A 14555-nucleotide genomic window follows, 5' to 3' on the forward strand; every position below is an offset into this window, starting at 1 on the left:
CTTGGTGGCTTGTTTGAAAAAAAAAAAAAAACAGACTTGAAGGGAGAGTTTAGGAGGGTTTGAAAACCACCAACCTACAACAGAAGTTGTCCCAATTCAGAGTGTTGATTTTTAATATTTATTTTCAAAAGATTCTTTAATTGTATGGCAAAATTCTTGCAATTTTCATGGACAGAAGTTTTTAGGTGGTGTATGTTAGCCCTATTTTTTAATATTCTTTATGCTATAATATAATATCATTTTTATCATATTTTGAAATGATTAAATATCTGGATTAATCCTCACATTATGGGCTTATACTTTTTAAAGCATTTTCCTTATGCTGAAAATTAGGTTTTGTAATTTTCATTACATGTCAAAAAATTATTTGAAAAAGGTTTTAGAAATTATTATGTACTTGCATTTCACAATGATGGATAATATCTCTTCAACTTGTATTTCAACATAATCAACACATGCTTGCTATTATATTTAAGTACTTAAAATAATCATATTATCTAATTTTTATCAATCAAAAGTAAAAACAATTATCATGAACGCTTAGAAAAACATATAAATTAGAATATGTAAAAAATAAAATTTACGTTATTAGATCTCATTCTTATAGCTGAATTTGGTCATGTATATACCTAACTTGCGAAGGTTCAAGTTCACATGTTTATTTATGTACATATCACTCGTTGAATCTGCAGCCAATTAATTGAACCGCTTAAATCTGGTCAATGACTGGGTTGATAATATTAGAGTTAACTGAACTAGGGCATAAGCTTAATATTGGCTGTACTCGGGACTATGTGCACCTTTATGAGATATATTAGGGGTATATAGCTAATTAACCTATTTTTTTTTCACTTTGGGTGACAACCACCAGTCTACAGATTTTGAGGAAGCTATTTTATTTCTTAATGCTGAATTAATTGTTTGGACTTTTTTTTTTTGAATTGTGGAAATTTTATTAGGAGAGTAGAGTCGGTAACTATACATAGCTTGGAAGAGCCGTGACAAAGTAAACTTTTCTGGGGAAAAACATCGCCCCTACACAAGACATTCATTGAGCACCTTATCTTACTGAAAAAATGGATCTGAAATAGCCCCACACTGACCAGGAACCCATAAACTTGGAAATAAAAAAATGATATGATGAGTTTAATCAGTCAAAGACATGGTAGTTGTTCCAAGGAGGGAACATTTTGCATCAGGCCACCCAATGACACTGAGGATTTCATCTAACATAGCTTTTTACTTCTCTTTTTTCTGATAACATTTGAGAATATTATTCGTTTTCAGAATAAGTATGCTACACATTAACATGTGTACTTTCAAATGGTACTTCTAAAGCTCTGGCGTGCTGAAAAAAAATTGTAGTTTTTAATCAACAAAAAAACTTTGTTAATTACTATTAAAAAAATCTTGGGTAATAGGATCACACAAAATGTTGACAAAACCCATCACCAATGAGTTTGCAGCTAGAGGCTCTGTGTCAGTCTTAGCAGTGTTTATAAGAAACAAAAAGGACATACTGATTATACTATTAAATTTGCTTCCAATCTTATACCGGCCCACTGTACTCATGAAATGTTAAGCAAAATATTACGGATAGTGAATTGTGTGTCTGAATCAATAGCCACAATAGGGGGTTTCTAGTGTGGGATCTTCTTTTCGAGTCTCACTGCTATGTGATGTTTAGTGTGCATGTAATCAATGATGAAAGAATGTTAAAGTTGGGTCCAATAATGAACTAAACTAGTTATCTCAGGATATTTCAAAAATTTTACTATCATGAGACCTTTTCCACTATTTCTCCTCTTGACAAGCAAAGCAGCCACCCCTCTCTGATACCATATTAAAATTGAGTATATGTTCATATGAAAATTACTAGCAAGGTTAGGAGGCTTTATTTTAATGAATCAATTTTAGAATAGATATTTTTATCTATTAAAAATATTCAGCTATTTTAGGTCTTTTGCATATATTATTTAACATTTTATGAGTACAGTGCACTAGCAAAAGCATCTATGCAGATCCAAGAGTTTCTCACTGGCACTTCCTTTTTTTCTGGATATTGGCATTTCCTTTTTAAAGAAATGCCTGCAATAGCTTGTGAAAATGGTCCAGTATGTTTGAGGAGGAGGTGAAGGTTGTCACAATCTGTGGCTGGTGAAGGATCCCAATGTTTCAAAATGCTTGAATTTACAAGGGAGGAGATCCACTTATAATGACATTAGGATTAGAATACAATGAACACACTTTATGTTAATGAGGTCTCTCTTTGAGCAAATCTAATTTTAAGCTTGTATACATGGACCTCACTGGTCCTAATTGATTCCTTTGGAATTGTATTTGTCACTTTTGTCCAACAACTTCCAGTTTCATAGATTTTGTCTGCTTTTCTCTATCAGGTCATGGGAAGTGACCCTCTTTTGAAGCTTTTGGCTGTAGATTGGCTCATTTCTGATGATAAGATTGATGGGGCTGCACTGAACCCTAAATGTCTTGTTCAGGTAAAAACACATTATATCAATTAAAACAACCAAATGTTTTTTTAAATAGGAATGTATTAATGGAAATTTTATCGTATTGAAAATTTCTCATATATCCATGGTTTAGAATGAAAAGACAGGTTTATGTTTTTTTATGGAATTGGGAGAAGTATTTATTAACTTTTCTTCAGGCTTGTTAAGTAGGGCCCTGCTTCAAACCCTTAAAGATTGCTTTTTAGCATTTTTGGAATACCACTACAACAGTGCTTCCATGATTTTTAGTTTGGCTTTAGATAATAGATTGTGTGGCAAAGTTAATGGATATCTGGATCTCTCCTTAAATGTTTCAACTGTTCATGGTGGAAGTATGATAAACCTGCTGCAAATTGTCGTTGTAGAAACACCTAAGATCACAATTGTTCCCTTCTGTACTGACAAATAGCTTTTGTGTCACTAATAATCTGGTTATTCAATATCTCCAGGCTGCATGAATTGAAACAGGAGAAATAAAGAAAGAAGCATTGTGCATGATGAGTGTGAAACTGTTAGGCTTTTGGAAACAGTGTTGATGAGGAGAGAGGAAAGTAAATAGAAAACAGTGTAGATGAGGAGAGAGGAGGAAAGTAAAAAACCTCTTAAAGTGTGTGTGTGTGATATATATATATATATATATATATATATATATATAGAGAGAGAGAGAGAGAGAGAGAGAGAGAGTACATCTAATTCTAGGACAGCAGTGCCTTCAGACAGTACCCTGTTACATTTGGAACCTTCAAAAAGCCATAATGACCAGACTGAAGCTCCATTGCTATTACTATGTAAAAATTTAAGTTCAAACTAGTGAGAACAGCTATCATGCATAAAACTGAGACTAAGCTAAGGCATTGAATTTCATTATGACATTCTTAAAAAAGAGCAGAAAATTTGGCAGCAAGAACGATGCTCTAGAAGCCTTTTTTTGCATATAGTTGTTTGAACATAAAATACTCGAACCATACTCAATAGATGCCAAGGCCTTTGAGCTTAAAGTCAATCCCTACTGAGAATAAGTTGATATTTCTTCAATTGTATAGTATGTTCTTGATTCTATGCTTATACACCTTGCAAACCTTTCTCTATTTCAGTCAGAAGCCGGGAAGAAGCTTCCGTTCATCCTAGTCATAAATTTACAGGTACATACCAGTAAATCCCTTTCCTTTTTGTATGTGTTTGTAAATAAATAAATCAGTTTTTTTTTTTCATTATTATTTCTCCATGATAGGTTCCAGCAAAACCAAACTACAGTTTGGTTCTTTACTATGGAGCTGACAGACCCATTAGTAAAGGGTCTTTATTGAGTAAGTTTGTGGATGGATCAGACATATTTCGTGATTCAAGATTCAAACTCATTCCCAGCATTGTTGAGGTAAACATTGTGTTGCTATTCTTGAAATTAAGGTAACTGGGAATATTTTAGTTAAATATTGATCACTCAAATCTCAATCAGGGTTACTGGATGGTTAAACGGGCAGTTGGGACCAAAGCTTGCCTTTTAGGGAAAGCAGTGACATGCAGATACCTTAGGCAAGACAACTTTTTAGAGGTAATGTGAATCCCATCACCCTTTGTAAAGCTCACTGCCCAACTATTATGCAAGTTAAATGCATTTTGCTGAAAAAAATTATGTCCGTAAATCATTGCAAAATGATGTAATTATTAACCTGTCCGTCACGTTAGTTGAAAACCATGCATGTTACGGTTAAAAATGTCTTTTATAACAGGTATTACTTTTTGTGTATGTTAGTGGGAATAGTGCCCCATAGGTTAAAGTACGGAGAATCGCTTGGTTTTTAGTTTTGAAAAGACCTTGTAACGTCAGCTAGTCTTTTTAGAATGAACTTGGGCTGAACTTTAACATGGTATCAGAAGGGGTACTTGCACTCCACCCAAAGTTGTTGATTTGTAGGACCCATAAAGAGGGCTCACATGTGTTGAGTGTTCACATTCCAAGATCAGCAAATTCGTTGGTAGATCAACTAACAAAGGAGGGTGTAACAACAGTTGGTTGTAAATTTTTGTACGCTAATTGATTTAAATTTTTTTATTTAATTATTTTTGCTTTAGTGCATTGAAGCCTTTAGAAAATTCAAAAAAAAAATAAAAAAATCCTGTGCTTATTATTATGGAAGAGCTTCCTAACTTGGGCTAGTCATTTTTGGATGAACTTGAACCTAACATTGACATGTTACTTTGTTTATACTTCTTATAACAGAAGTTTGAAAAAGCTGTTAGTTTATATGGTTGAACCCAAACAAGCTTGTCTATGGTGAAAATACACAATTTTTTTTTATCATTTTGTATGGCAAAACAGAAAATTTCTATCATTTTTTGGATGTAGTGACTAAAATTTACTGTAAAAATCATTTTTTTTTGTTTTTTGTTTTTTTAAAAAAAAATTACTGTAAAAATCATTGTAAGAGGTAATTGAGGAAAAATGAAAAGAATTTAAAATACAAAGTTGAACAAGTAATACAAAGTTGAACAAGTTAAACTCTTGACTCATCTGACTCTGCACTGAACCGGGAGCAGCCTGCTTAATGAGTAGTGCCAAAGATACAAAACCTGAAGCATGTTGGTCAAATTGAGTAAGTGCCTTGAGCTGACTTTTTTTCAGGTTGCCTGGTCAGGTCAGTTTTTTTCACATAAACTTTGATGGTCAACTGAAACCAACTGTAGACTTATTAGGGGTGTTTTTTTTTGCTCGGTGGAGCTAGATCTGATTTTTTTCAATAACTAATTTCAATTTCGACATCTCTCTTGTTCAAGTTCTCTTTGGATCTGAATCAAGTGACTTGTTACAAAATATGCACGTCTATGATACACATAGTATTATGGATATTATTATTTTATAAAGTCATTATATCAGTTTAATTAGCATATTACATGAATATTATACGCTACCTTTGGAAAAACAACACATTTCAGATGTTCCATATTGATTTACGGAAAAAAAAAATTACAGACACTACTAAGGATAGGGACTTATCCCCTGCAACTTTGGTTTTGCACTAAGGGTACAGCAAGGATCAGCTTTAAACCCTTTGTTTCATTTTTTAACAGATAAACCAACTTCTCCTATGCAAGTGGATTCTCTGTGATTATGTGGATTCCAAATAATACATTTTCTTTAATTATTTAGAGTTGGCATGACTTAAGAACTAGAAATATGGAAGCGAGTTTAAAATCCAAGCGCATCAAAGTAGATCTATGAGTGACTACATGGGCTACAGTATTTGCAGACAAATTCAAGAAATTGACATCAGATCCGGATAGAGAGTGAAGTTATTACCCAAATAGACTCTTTTTGTTACCTAAGCAGTATAGAGGAGATTGATGAGGGTGCAACTTGTCAAAACAGGTCTTTGGATCAATGAGGGTGAAAAGAAGTTTCAGAAGACAGGTTTTAGTGCATACAGGCTTTATGGCACAGAATGTAGGGTGTTGGAAATGAGTTCAGATAGAGGTGTGGCAAAATTAGGACAGACAAAATAGAGCTGAGAGCATATCAGAGAATGCTTGCGAGTAACACTTATAGATGATGAATAGACCGAAATCTTAGATTATTAGGTCATATTTTGGGTAAACTTCCACACATTCCATAAAAATAAAAAAATTGGGTAGACTTGTTGTACACCAGGTGAAGCGCTTTTTCAGTGTTTTTTATGTTGATTGGTTAGCCCACAAGAAGTAGAAGAAAGCTAAAACTGACTAGGTAGACGTTTTGAATGAAGATGGAATGATGGTAGATCTGAATGAGGAAAAGCAACTAGATAGCTAGCTGCACATAGTTGCAGCAAAAATTTGAAGATGGAATGATGGTTGAAATCTTTAAGTAAATAGTTGAATAATGATAAAATTAGCAAATTATTTTAGAATAAGTAACACCAGTGAAGGTCCAAGTCTGGATCAAGGTGTCACAATTCCCTGCCTCTACTATTCTACCTTGATCTAGTTCCTTTTTGTGAAAATATAAAATTAAGGTGAAAGGAAGAAAGAGAGATGAGAGAAAATACTGAGGGGAAGAGTGTGTCTAAGTCTGCACTCGATGGGGAAGAAGTTGACCCACTTTTCCATTTAGTAATCACTTAAGTGAAAAATTAACAAGGTTACAAAAATGCCCCTCTGTACTGAAACTCTCATAACTCACTGAATACAACTCAGAATGATATGAAAATTGAACCATATCCTTCTAATAGGGTAACTAGGTTACTTCTACCCCTAGAGGGTCATATGACAAGGGTGAAATGACAAAAATACCCTTACATGTATTTAAACACTCAAGCTGCAGCGTATGTATCAAGAAGCCTTAGCCTGTTACATAAGTTCAAAAATTTTCTCTTGCCCAAGGCTTGGTAAATATATCACCAAGTTGATCAACAAAATTAACATATGGAATAACCATTGTTCCACCTCACTACATCGCTAATGAAATGACAATAGATCTTACGTGCTTAGTTCATTCATCAAATACTGGATTACTAGGAATAAGGATCATGGCTTGATTATCATAATGCATGGTCATAACCTCTTTAGTAGTGAAGTCCAACTACTATAAAACTGATCTCACCCATAAAAGTTCACTAACAATATGAACCATTGTATTGTATTCTACTTCTACATTGGAGCAAGTCAACATTCTATTTCTTACTCTTCCAACTAATTAAATTTTCAGTAACAAACAACTGAACTAATAGTAGATTTCCTATCCAACTTGGACCCACCCCGCACAGTCTGCATTTGAATATCCCCAAACCTTCAAATGATCGTGTGGTGCATTCTACAAACCTTTTCCCCGTGCCTCCTTCAAATATCTCAATATTATTTGTGTGGTTTGTAGATGAATCTTCTATTTACACTCCATAAATTGACTGACCACACTCACAAAAAATGATATATTTGGCCGAGTCATTGTACCATATATAAGTTTGCCTACCGACTTTTAGTACATGATCTTACCCTTAAGTTTTGCACCCTACTATCTTCATGGAAACTATGATTCACTTCCATAGGTGTTTTTGTAGGCTTTACTCCTAATAACATGCCTTGCTTCTTTTGCTACCTCAATCCCAAGAAAGTACTTTTAAGGCCCCCCAAATCTTGGTTTGAAAGTGTTGGCAAAAATGTTTTTTCACCTTGGCTATACCTTTTTTTTCACTTCTTTATCTAGACCTATATCATCCACATATACAATTAGCACCACAATTCTGGATGGTCTCTTCATGATAAACAATGTGTTAAGTTTCACAAGGTGGGCATGCTTAATATTGAAAATGTGAGAAAGGAAGAAGAGAAGAAAAGAGAAGAGAGGTATGGACACGTTCAGAGAAGAAAAACTGAAGATCCGCCTTTGCTTGGCACCTCTTGGCCCCACCCAAGGTGAATTTTCTTTTCTTTGGAGTGACTGCCGCAATAGGATCCTCACTGCCGACAACCTTATCAGGCGTGGCAACAGTATTCCCAATCCTCTCTGCCCCTTCTGCGGGACGGAGGCTGAGATTATTAGCCACCTTCTCATCCACTGTGGTTTTGCCTGGAAGATTTGGACTTATATGATCGACAGTATGGGCCTCAGTTTCTGCATCCTGCCTGACATGAGTACCATGTGTCGCTTCTCCTCGGGGACCCGCCTTCCCAGTCTTGGCAAACTATTGCTAGCTGCTTGCATTGCTTTCGTCCCTTGGTGTCTCTGGAGGAGAGGAACTTCAGACGATTTGACTGTGCTTCCCGCTTTGCTACTGAGGTATATGTACTGCCACGGGGCTCATCTCTACCTGGATCCCGCTTTCGGAAGGAATTCGCTTGCCTCTATGGTGCCCCTACCCGCACCAACTAGAAGATTATTCCTCAGATGTCCGTTCCCTCTGCTCCCCGCTGAGTTGTTGTTTGGGCGCCTCCTCCCACCGGTTATTATAAGCTTAACTTTGATGGTAACGCCTTTGGAAACCTGGGTTTGGCTGGCTTTGGCGGGGTGATTTTTTATCCTGGAGGGCACTGCTATTATCTCTTACTCTGGTCCTCTCGGAATTGCAGATTCGACCACTGCAGCTCTCTGGGCTCCTCAACGGCTTGTGCATATTTCAAGATCGCTTCAGAGGTCCACTTATTGTGGAAGGAGACTCCAAAGTCGTCATCGGATGGTGCTCCACCTCATCCTTCCCTCTTTGGCATCACTGGCAGCTTTATCTTGATATTATAGACATTGTTTCCACTATTTCTTGTTATTAGTCTCAGGTTCTTAGATTAGTCAATTCAACTGCTGATTTGTGTGCAAAATTGTAACCCCCCCCCCCCCCCCCCCCCTCAATCTCTTGTTGTTAGGGGAGGCCTCCTTTGATGTGTTCTCTTTCTTTTTGAAATAAAATTATCACTATTTCAAAAAAAAAAAAAAAAAGAAAGGAAAACCTAGAGAGGAGACTGATGTGTTTGTCTTCCGCCCTCTCAGACAATCTTATTAATAAAGAGAAAAAAAAGTTTCCTAATTAAAAACTAACTTTACTTTCTCTGTTATCCAATTACTCCCGAATTATAACTTACTAAATTCAACATAAAAGAGACAAAACACAGCTAGGAAACATCTTCTTTTATATAAGTTTTTTCCTTTGAGTTTACTTCTCTTGTGAGACTTGTCTTGCATGAAATTTACCTTGACTCCTTGAAGATTTTGATAAATGCTCTACATGAGACTCTTCTTAGATTCTTTGATATGGCTTCTTCAACACAATGTCTTTTACTAAATCCCAAGGACATACCTACCCTGTTGAATTTGTCTAACCATGCTCTTGAACTTTGCTTAAGGCCATAAACTGCCTTTTCTACCGCCATATTTTCCCAATCTCCCCTTAAATAACATAACCAGGAGGTTACTCCTTGTCACCTCTTCTTCCAAGTCATTATATAAAAATGCATTTTTGATATCCAATTGAAACAAAAGCCAACCCCTGTTACTACCATTAAAATCAGAATCCAAACAAATGCCATGGCTGGGTATATAGGAGAAAAAGTTTCAAAAACATCCATGCCGTAGGTTTGAGTATAACCTTTGCCACAATTTGTCTTTATACCTGTTCTATGGAACTATTAGCCTTATATTTTATAGTATATACCCAACAGCATCCACATTGCAGCACCAAGGGTAGATCCACACAATGTCCAGGTGTCTCAGTCAAGTAAAGCTTCCAAGTCTACGTCCATAGCTTGCTTTTACTGAGGAGACAATATGGTTTCTTGCTCTTAAGAAGGAATATTACAAAACGACAACGACAACGACAACGACAACACAATTTTCTTGAAGCAACCAGACAAGAAATTGAAGGAGATAAATTGAGAAATTGGATGTTTAGTAGAAGTATGAACACCTTTATGAAGTACAATAAAAAAATCCAGATCACTTAGCTTATGAGCTGCAGTCGAAGGGGTGCTGACAAGGGTAGTGGAGAGAGCCTTTGATGGTGTCTTGGGAGGTTTCTTGCGTCGATAAACTTGCAATTGTTTTTGTTCCGTGACACTTGGCATAGGACTAGGAACATCCTCCAATGGGCTAGGAGCAACAATATTTGCATCAAAAGAAGGTGGAACATGCGATTTGTTTGACATGGAGAAGTAGGAACATCTTCAAAGAAGGTGACATCTATCGATACAAATGTCTGTATGGTGGAAGGACAATAGTATTTTTACCCCTTTGGAGTATGTAAGTACCCAAAAAAACACATTTAAACTCATCAATGGCTGACCAAAGACATGTACATAACATACACACCCAAACACACAAAGACAAGTGGGAACAAATCATTGTCAAGCTTAAAAACTTGGAAGGGAATTTTTCCTTCCAAGCACCGATGAGGGCATCCTGTTGATGAAAAAGTAGATAGTGAGAACAACATCACCCTAGTAAGACTTTAGAAGGCGTATATGTGATAGCATAGTATGTGCAACTTTAAGTAGATAACAATTCTTGGCTTTGTTACTCCAATTTGTTGAGGGGTATACATGCATGAAGATTGATGAATAATACCATTAGCCTCACAAAATGAATCAAATTTATGGTTCATGAACTCAAGTCCATTATTAGTACAAAAAACATAAAGTAAAGCACCAAATTGATTTTTTATTTCATTGTAAAAATTCAATAATACATTGAAAACTTCATATTTTTCCAATATGAGATACACCCAAATGGAGCTACTAAAATCATCAATAAATGGAAAAATACTGGTAATCAAAGACACTAGGAACATGATGAGGTCCTCATACATCTGAATAAATAATTTCAAGTAAACTACTATTGTGGGATGGTTCCCCCTCCTTGTAATCTTGCTCTTTTGAGCCTTTTAATATAACTCAGCACTATTTCAAAAGAAAAAAAGTAAACTACTATTGTGACTCTCAATAGACCGAAACAATAATCAATGGTGCTTCCCCAGCTGATAGGACTCGCACTAAAATGACAAGCTAGACAACAACGCTGGAAATAGTTGTATTAACTTGGCCAAAGAAGAATGACCTAATCGTAGGTGCCTTTGGAAGGGTTAACCAGCTGCATGAAGTGCCAAAGAAGACTGTTGTGATGGACCTTCCCAGTGATAAAGAACGTCTCTCTCATGCCCTGAATCAAATCATCCTTCTTGCTTGGAGGTCCTGGAATACACAATGAGTAGGATAGAATGTTACTGAATAATGCAATATTTAGTAATCTGACTAACAAGTAGTAAATTAATAAAAAAAATGGAATAAAATAAAACAATGTTTGAGGATAAAGATGAAGTGGGTTGAAGTGTACCCGCCCCACTAACTAGGGAAGATGAATCGTCAACAACAATGACATGTTTAAATGGAGACAAGTGACTGAGGGAGGAAAAAAGTGAAGACATACCTAACATATACAAAGATCACCTGAATCAATTACCCATGTAGTGATTGGACTCACATGCAAAGCAGACATACGTGAACTAGAGAAGACTGGACTAACATGCAAAGTAGACATACCTGAACTAGCTGAAAAGGTGGTAGCAAGAGGATTGTGTTGAACCATGAATGCAGAATAAGAAGTCAATTGTGTGATCTGCTAGTCTAATTACTGGGACCAGGCACAATGCTCACTACATGGCCTGCAAATGTCACACCACTATCAGGAACACTAGAATTAGCCCAAGCCAATTTGCAAAACTTGTCCTAACACGTTTATGATAAATGATTAGTGCGCCCACAATGTACACATTGTCTATCATTTCTACCATCACTACAACCTCTACCACACCCAAACTATTTGTTTTGTCCTCTACTAGCCCCTCTACATCCACCGGGTCTCTGATTGACTCTATGCATGCTGAATATTGAGGGCAACACTACCCCCTCCACGTCCACTGGATGTCTCTTATCATCTTTGTGCATGCTGAATATTGAGGACAACACTCCCCCAAAGTCTCAATAATTCGCTTCTGTCATAGGATGGTGACGAGAGAACCATGGTGAGTGATCCGTGAGCAAGGGTGACAAAAGAACTTTGAGCAAGGGCAACAAGAGAACGACAACCATTTAAAAAAAAAAGATCAAATTTTATTTTTCCATAAAAAAAAAAAAGAGAACGACGACAAAAGACAAAGACTTGTAATAGATGTAGTTCAACACCAGGAACAATCAAGGAACCTAAATTTAAAAGTAGGCCACAACTATTCAATTAGATTTGTAACAGATGTAGTTCAACACAATACATCTAGATCACCAAAGATAAAGATGAGATCAGCATCCAGGAAGATGATGTAGGCAATGGGCACAGGTCCGAGATCTGTGACAAAAACCCAAACTATAACCCTCTAGGGCCACAAATCAGGCATAGAACTACTCAATTAGCAGCACGAAAAGAAAAAATATAAAAAAATTAACCTTTCTTCAATCAGCAGAGAATTCGGAAATTCCCATTTCTCAAACAAGTGCTGACCTTAGGAAAAAGAACACCTTAGAAGCTCCACAACAAGATCTTATTGTTTGATACCGTGTGGAAATATAAATTAAGGAGAGAGGAAAAGAGAGGAGGGGAAGAGTGTCAAGTCTGCACTCAATGGGGGAGAAGTCGACCCCATTTCCATTTAATAATCACTCAAATCAACAATTAATAAAATTACAAAAATGCCCCTCCTTACTTAACTCTCATAACTCACTAATACTTCTGACAAGAAAATTGAACCATATGCTTTTAATAAAGTCACTAGCTTACTGCTACTCCTAGAGGGTCATATGACAAGGGTGACATGACAAAACTACCCTTACATGTATTTCAACACTTTAAGTATCAACATGTGAGTCGGGCCTGTTTCACTGCCCTATACATGATGAATGTGATTGTCCTTTTGTTCTCTGCAGCATGCAACAATCAATCTGTGATCATAGGCGTTTAACTTTAATCATGTATTTTTCTGTATTTAAACCTGTAACTTCTTTGTTTGTGTAGGGCCAGGAGCTTATGATTTATTTTTGTCTTAGCTTGCTGTTTATTCTTTTCATAGCAGATTCCTTTTGGTCTGGCTGCTTGATTAATTTATTGATCTAGAAAATTCTTTTTTAAAAAAGAAATGTTTATTTTTGTACACTTTTCTTGATGGAACCAATGTAGACCAATGGTTCAAGATCATTGCCGTGTAAATCTTACCTTGCAGATTGATGTGGATATTGGCTCTTCGTCTGTTGCAAGGAGTATCATCAGTTTAGTTCTTGGATATGTCACCAGTCTTGTTGTTGACTTGGCAATTTTAATTGAGGTTCGTTTAATTTGTCTCCTGTTTTATTTTCTTTTCATAATCTCTCTGTTTGATTTTCAAGAGGTAATATCTTCATGATTTCAGTTTGATGTGGTATTTAGCTCACTATCCATTTTGGTGTTCAACATCTTATCAAAATGCACCACTTCTTTCTGATATATAAGCTGAAAATTTCGTACTCTATTGCCAATAAGAACTCAAACAGAAGCCATCCTTTTTACTTTTTGAAGAATCAACCCTTATGAAACCTACTACATGTCTGGAGATTGATTCTCTTTCTCAAGCAAAAGACGCAATAGCACAACAAGCATGGCAGAGAAAATTTGCCTTCAAACATAAAACAGGGCATAACTAAAAGATGCCATGAGGTCATTTAAAAGAGAGAAGAAAACCATGGAAAGGCCAAAACTAGTGTTAAACATGCCTGCCATAGACACTGCAAGGATAAAAGAGACTATCAACTTGACATTTGTCATAAACCACAGATGTGATCTTTTTTTTTTCGAGCGAAGTGTTTGAATTATTTTTTTTTTTCTATGCTTCTACTGTCCAGATGATCAACTGGTAATGTCTTGTTCCTATATGTTCCTAGCAAAAGCAGTTGTACCGTGTTCTTTAAATTTTTAGTTTACCCATTCTAGTCCCAAAAAAAGAGATGGAAATCTTGTTGTAAGTCGCCATAATGCAAGATTCTACAGTACTTCGAGTGGCAATTGAATGACAATTCTCCTTGGAAAGATATAGAGAACCTTGCCCTCTCCCATTGATTGAAAATCATCTAATCAGACATGAAATCAAATCTTCTTTGTAAAGAAACCACGAATTGGAACAGTAGTGGTTGGGGGTACACTAAGGATGTTTTTTATATGCTCGTAGTAGTCATTACATCCAATTATATTGTTGCCTATGGATACTGATATCATTGTGCATGTTATATTGAAATATTACTAGGGTTCATTAAGTCTAATTGTCGAGTTTTCATCTTTTTCTAGGCAAAGGAAGAGAAAGAGCTACCTGAATATATACTCGGAACCGTTCGGCTAAACCGTATCAGGCTAGACTCTGCTGTATAACTTTGATGTTTTTCATTTTGTTACTCTTTCAACCTAATTCTTTACAATTTATATTAGATTTTTTTATCTCATAATATATGCTAAATCCTTGAGAGAAAGAAAGGAATTACATTATGATTGTTCAAAGATACAATAAATCGGCTTGGAGCACATGGTATTTGTTTAATGTGTCGTATTATGATTATTTCTAGGCCAGACACTTTTTTGTT

The 14555-nt window shown here is 35.9% G+C and overlaps 1 protein-coding gene across 3 annotated transcripts in view; it reads left to right on the top strand.

Moving 5' to 3' along the window:
* The window catches only part of LOC137949333 (protein ENHANCED DISEASE RESISTANCE 2-like), a 35669-nt gene extending 21249 nt beyond the window's left edge, over nucleotides 1-14420 (top strand). For all 3 annotated transcript variants that reach the window (XM_068795405.1, XM_068795407.1, XM_068795406.1), the window contains 6 exons: nucleotides 2400-2501; nucleotides 3608-3655; nucleotides 3745-3888; nucleotides 3970-4065; nucleotides 13172-13273; nucleotides 14266-14420. In XM_068795405.1, the coding sequence (XP_068651506.1) occupies nucleotides 2400-2501; nucleotides 3608-3655; nucleotides 3745-3888; nucleotides 3970-4065; nucleotides 13172-13273; nucleotides 14266-14346 (573 nt within the window). In that variant the 3' untranslated portion in view covers nucleotides 14347-14420. The remainder of the gene's footprint in view (nucleotides 1-2399; nucleotides 2502-3607; nucleotides 3656-3744; nucleotides 3889-3969; nucleotides 4066-13171; nucleotides 13274-14265) is intronic.
* Nucleotides 14421-14555: the final 135 nt, after the last annotated feature.

This window comes from Aristolochia californica, unplaced genomic scaffold, assembly GCF_029961685.1.
Source record: "Aristolochia californica isolate CCGP_79_NKW_82.1479 unplaced genomic scaffold, dmAriCali1.0.hap1 SCAF_14, whole genome shotgun sequence".
NCBI classification, from domain to species: Eukaryota; Viridiplantae; Streptophyta; class Magnoliopsida; order Piperales; family Aristolochiaceae; genus Aristolochia; species Aristolochia californica.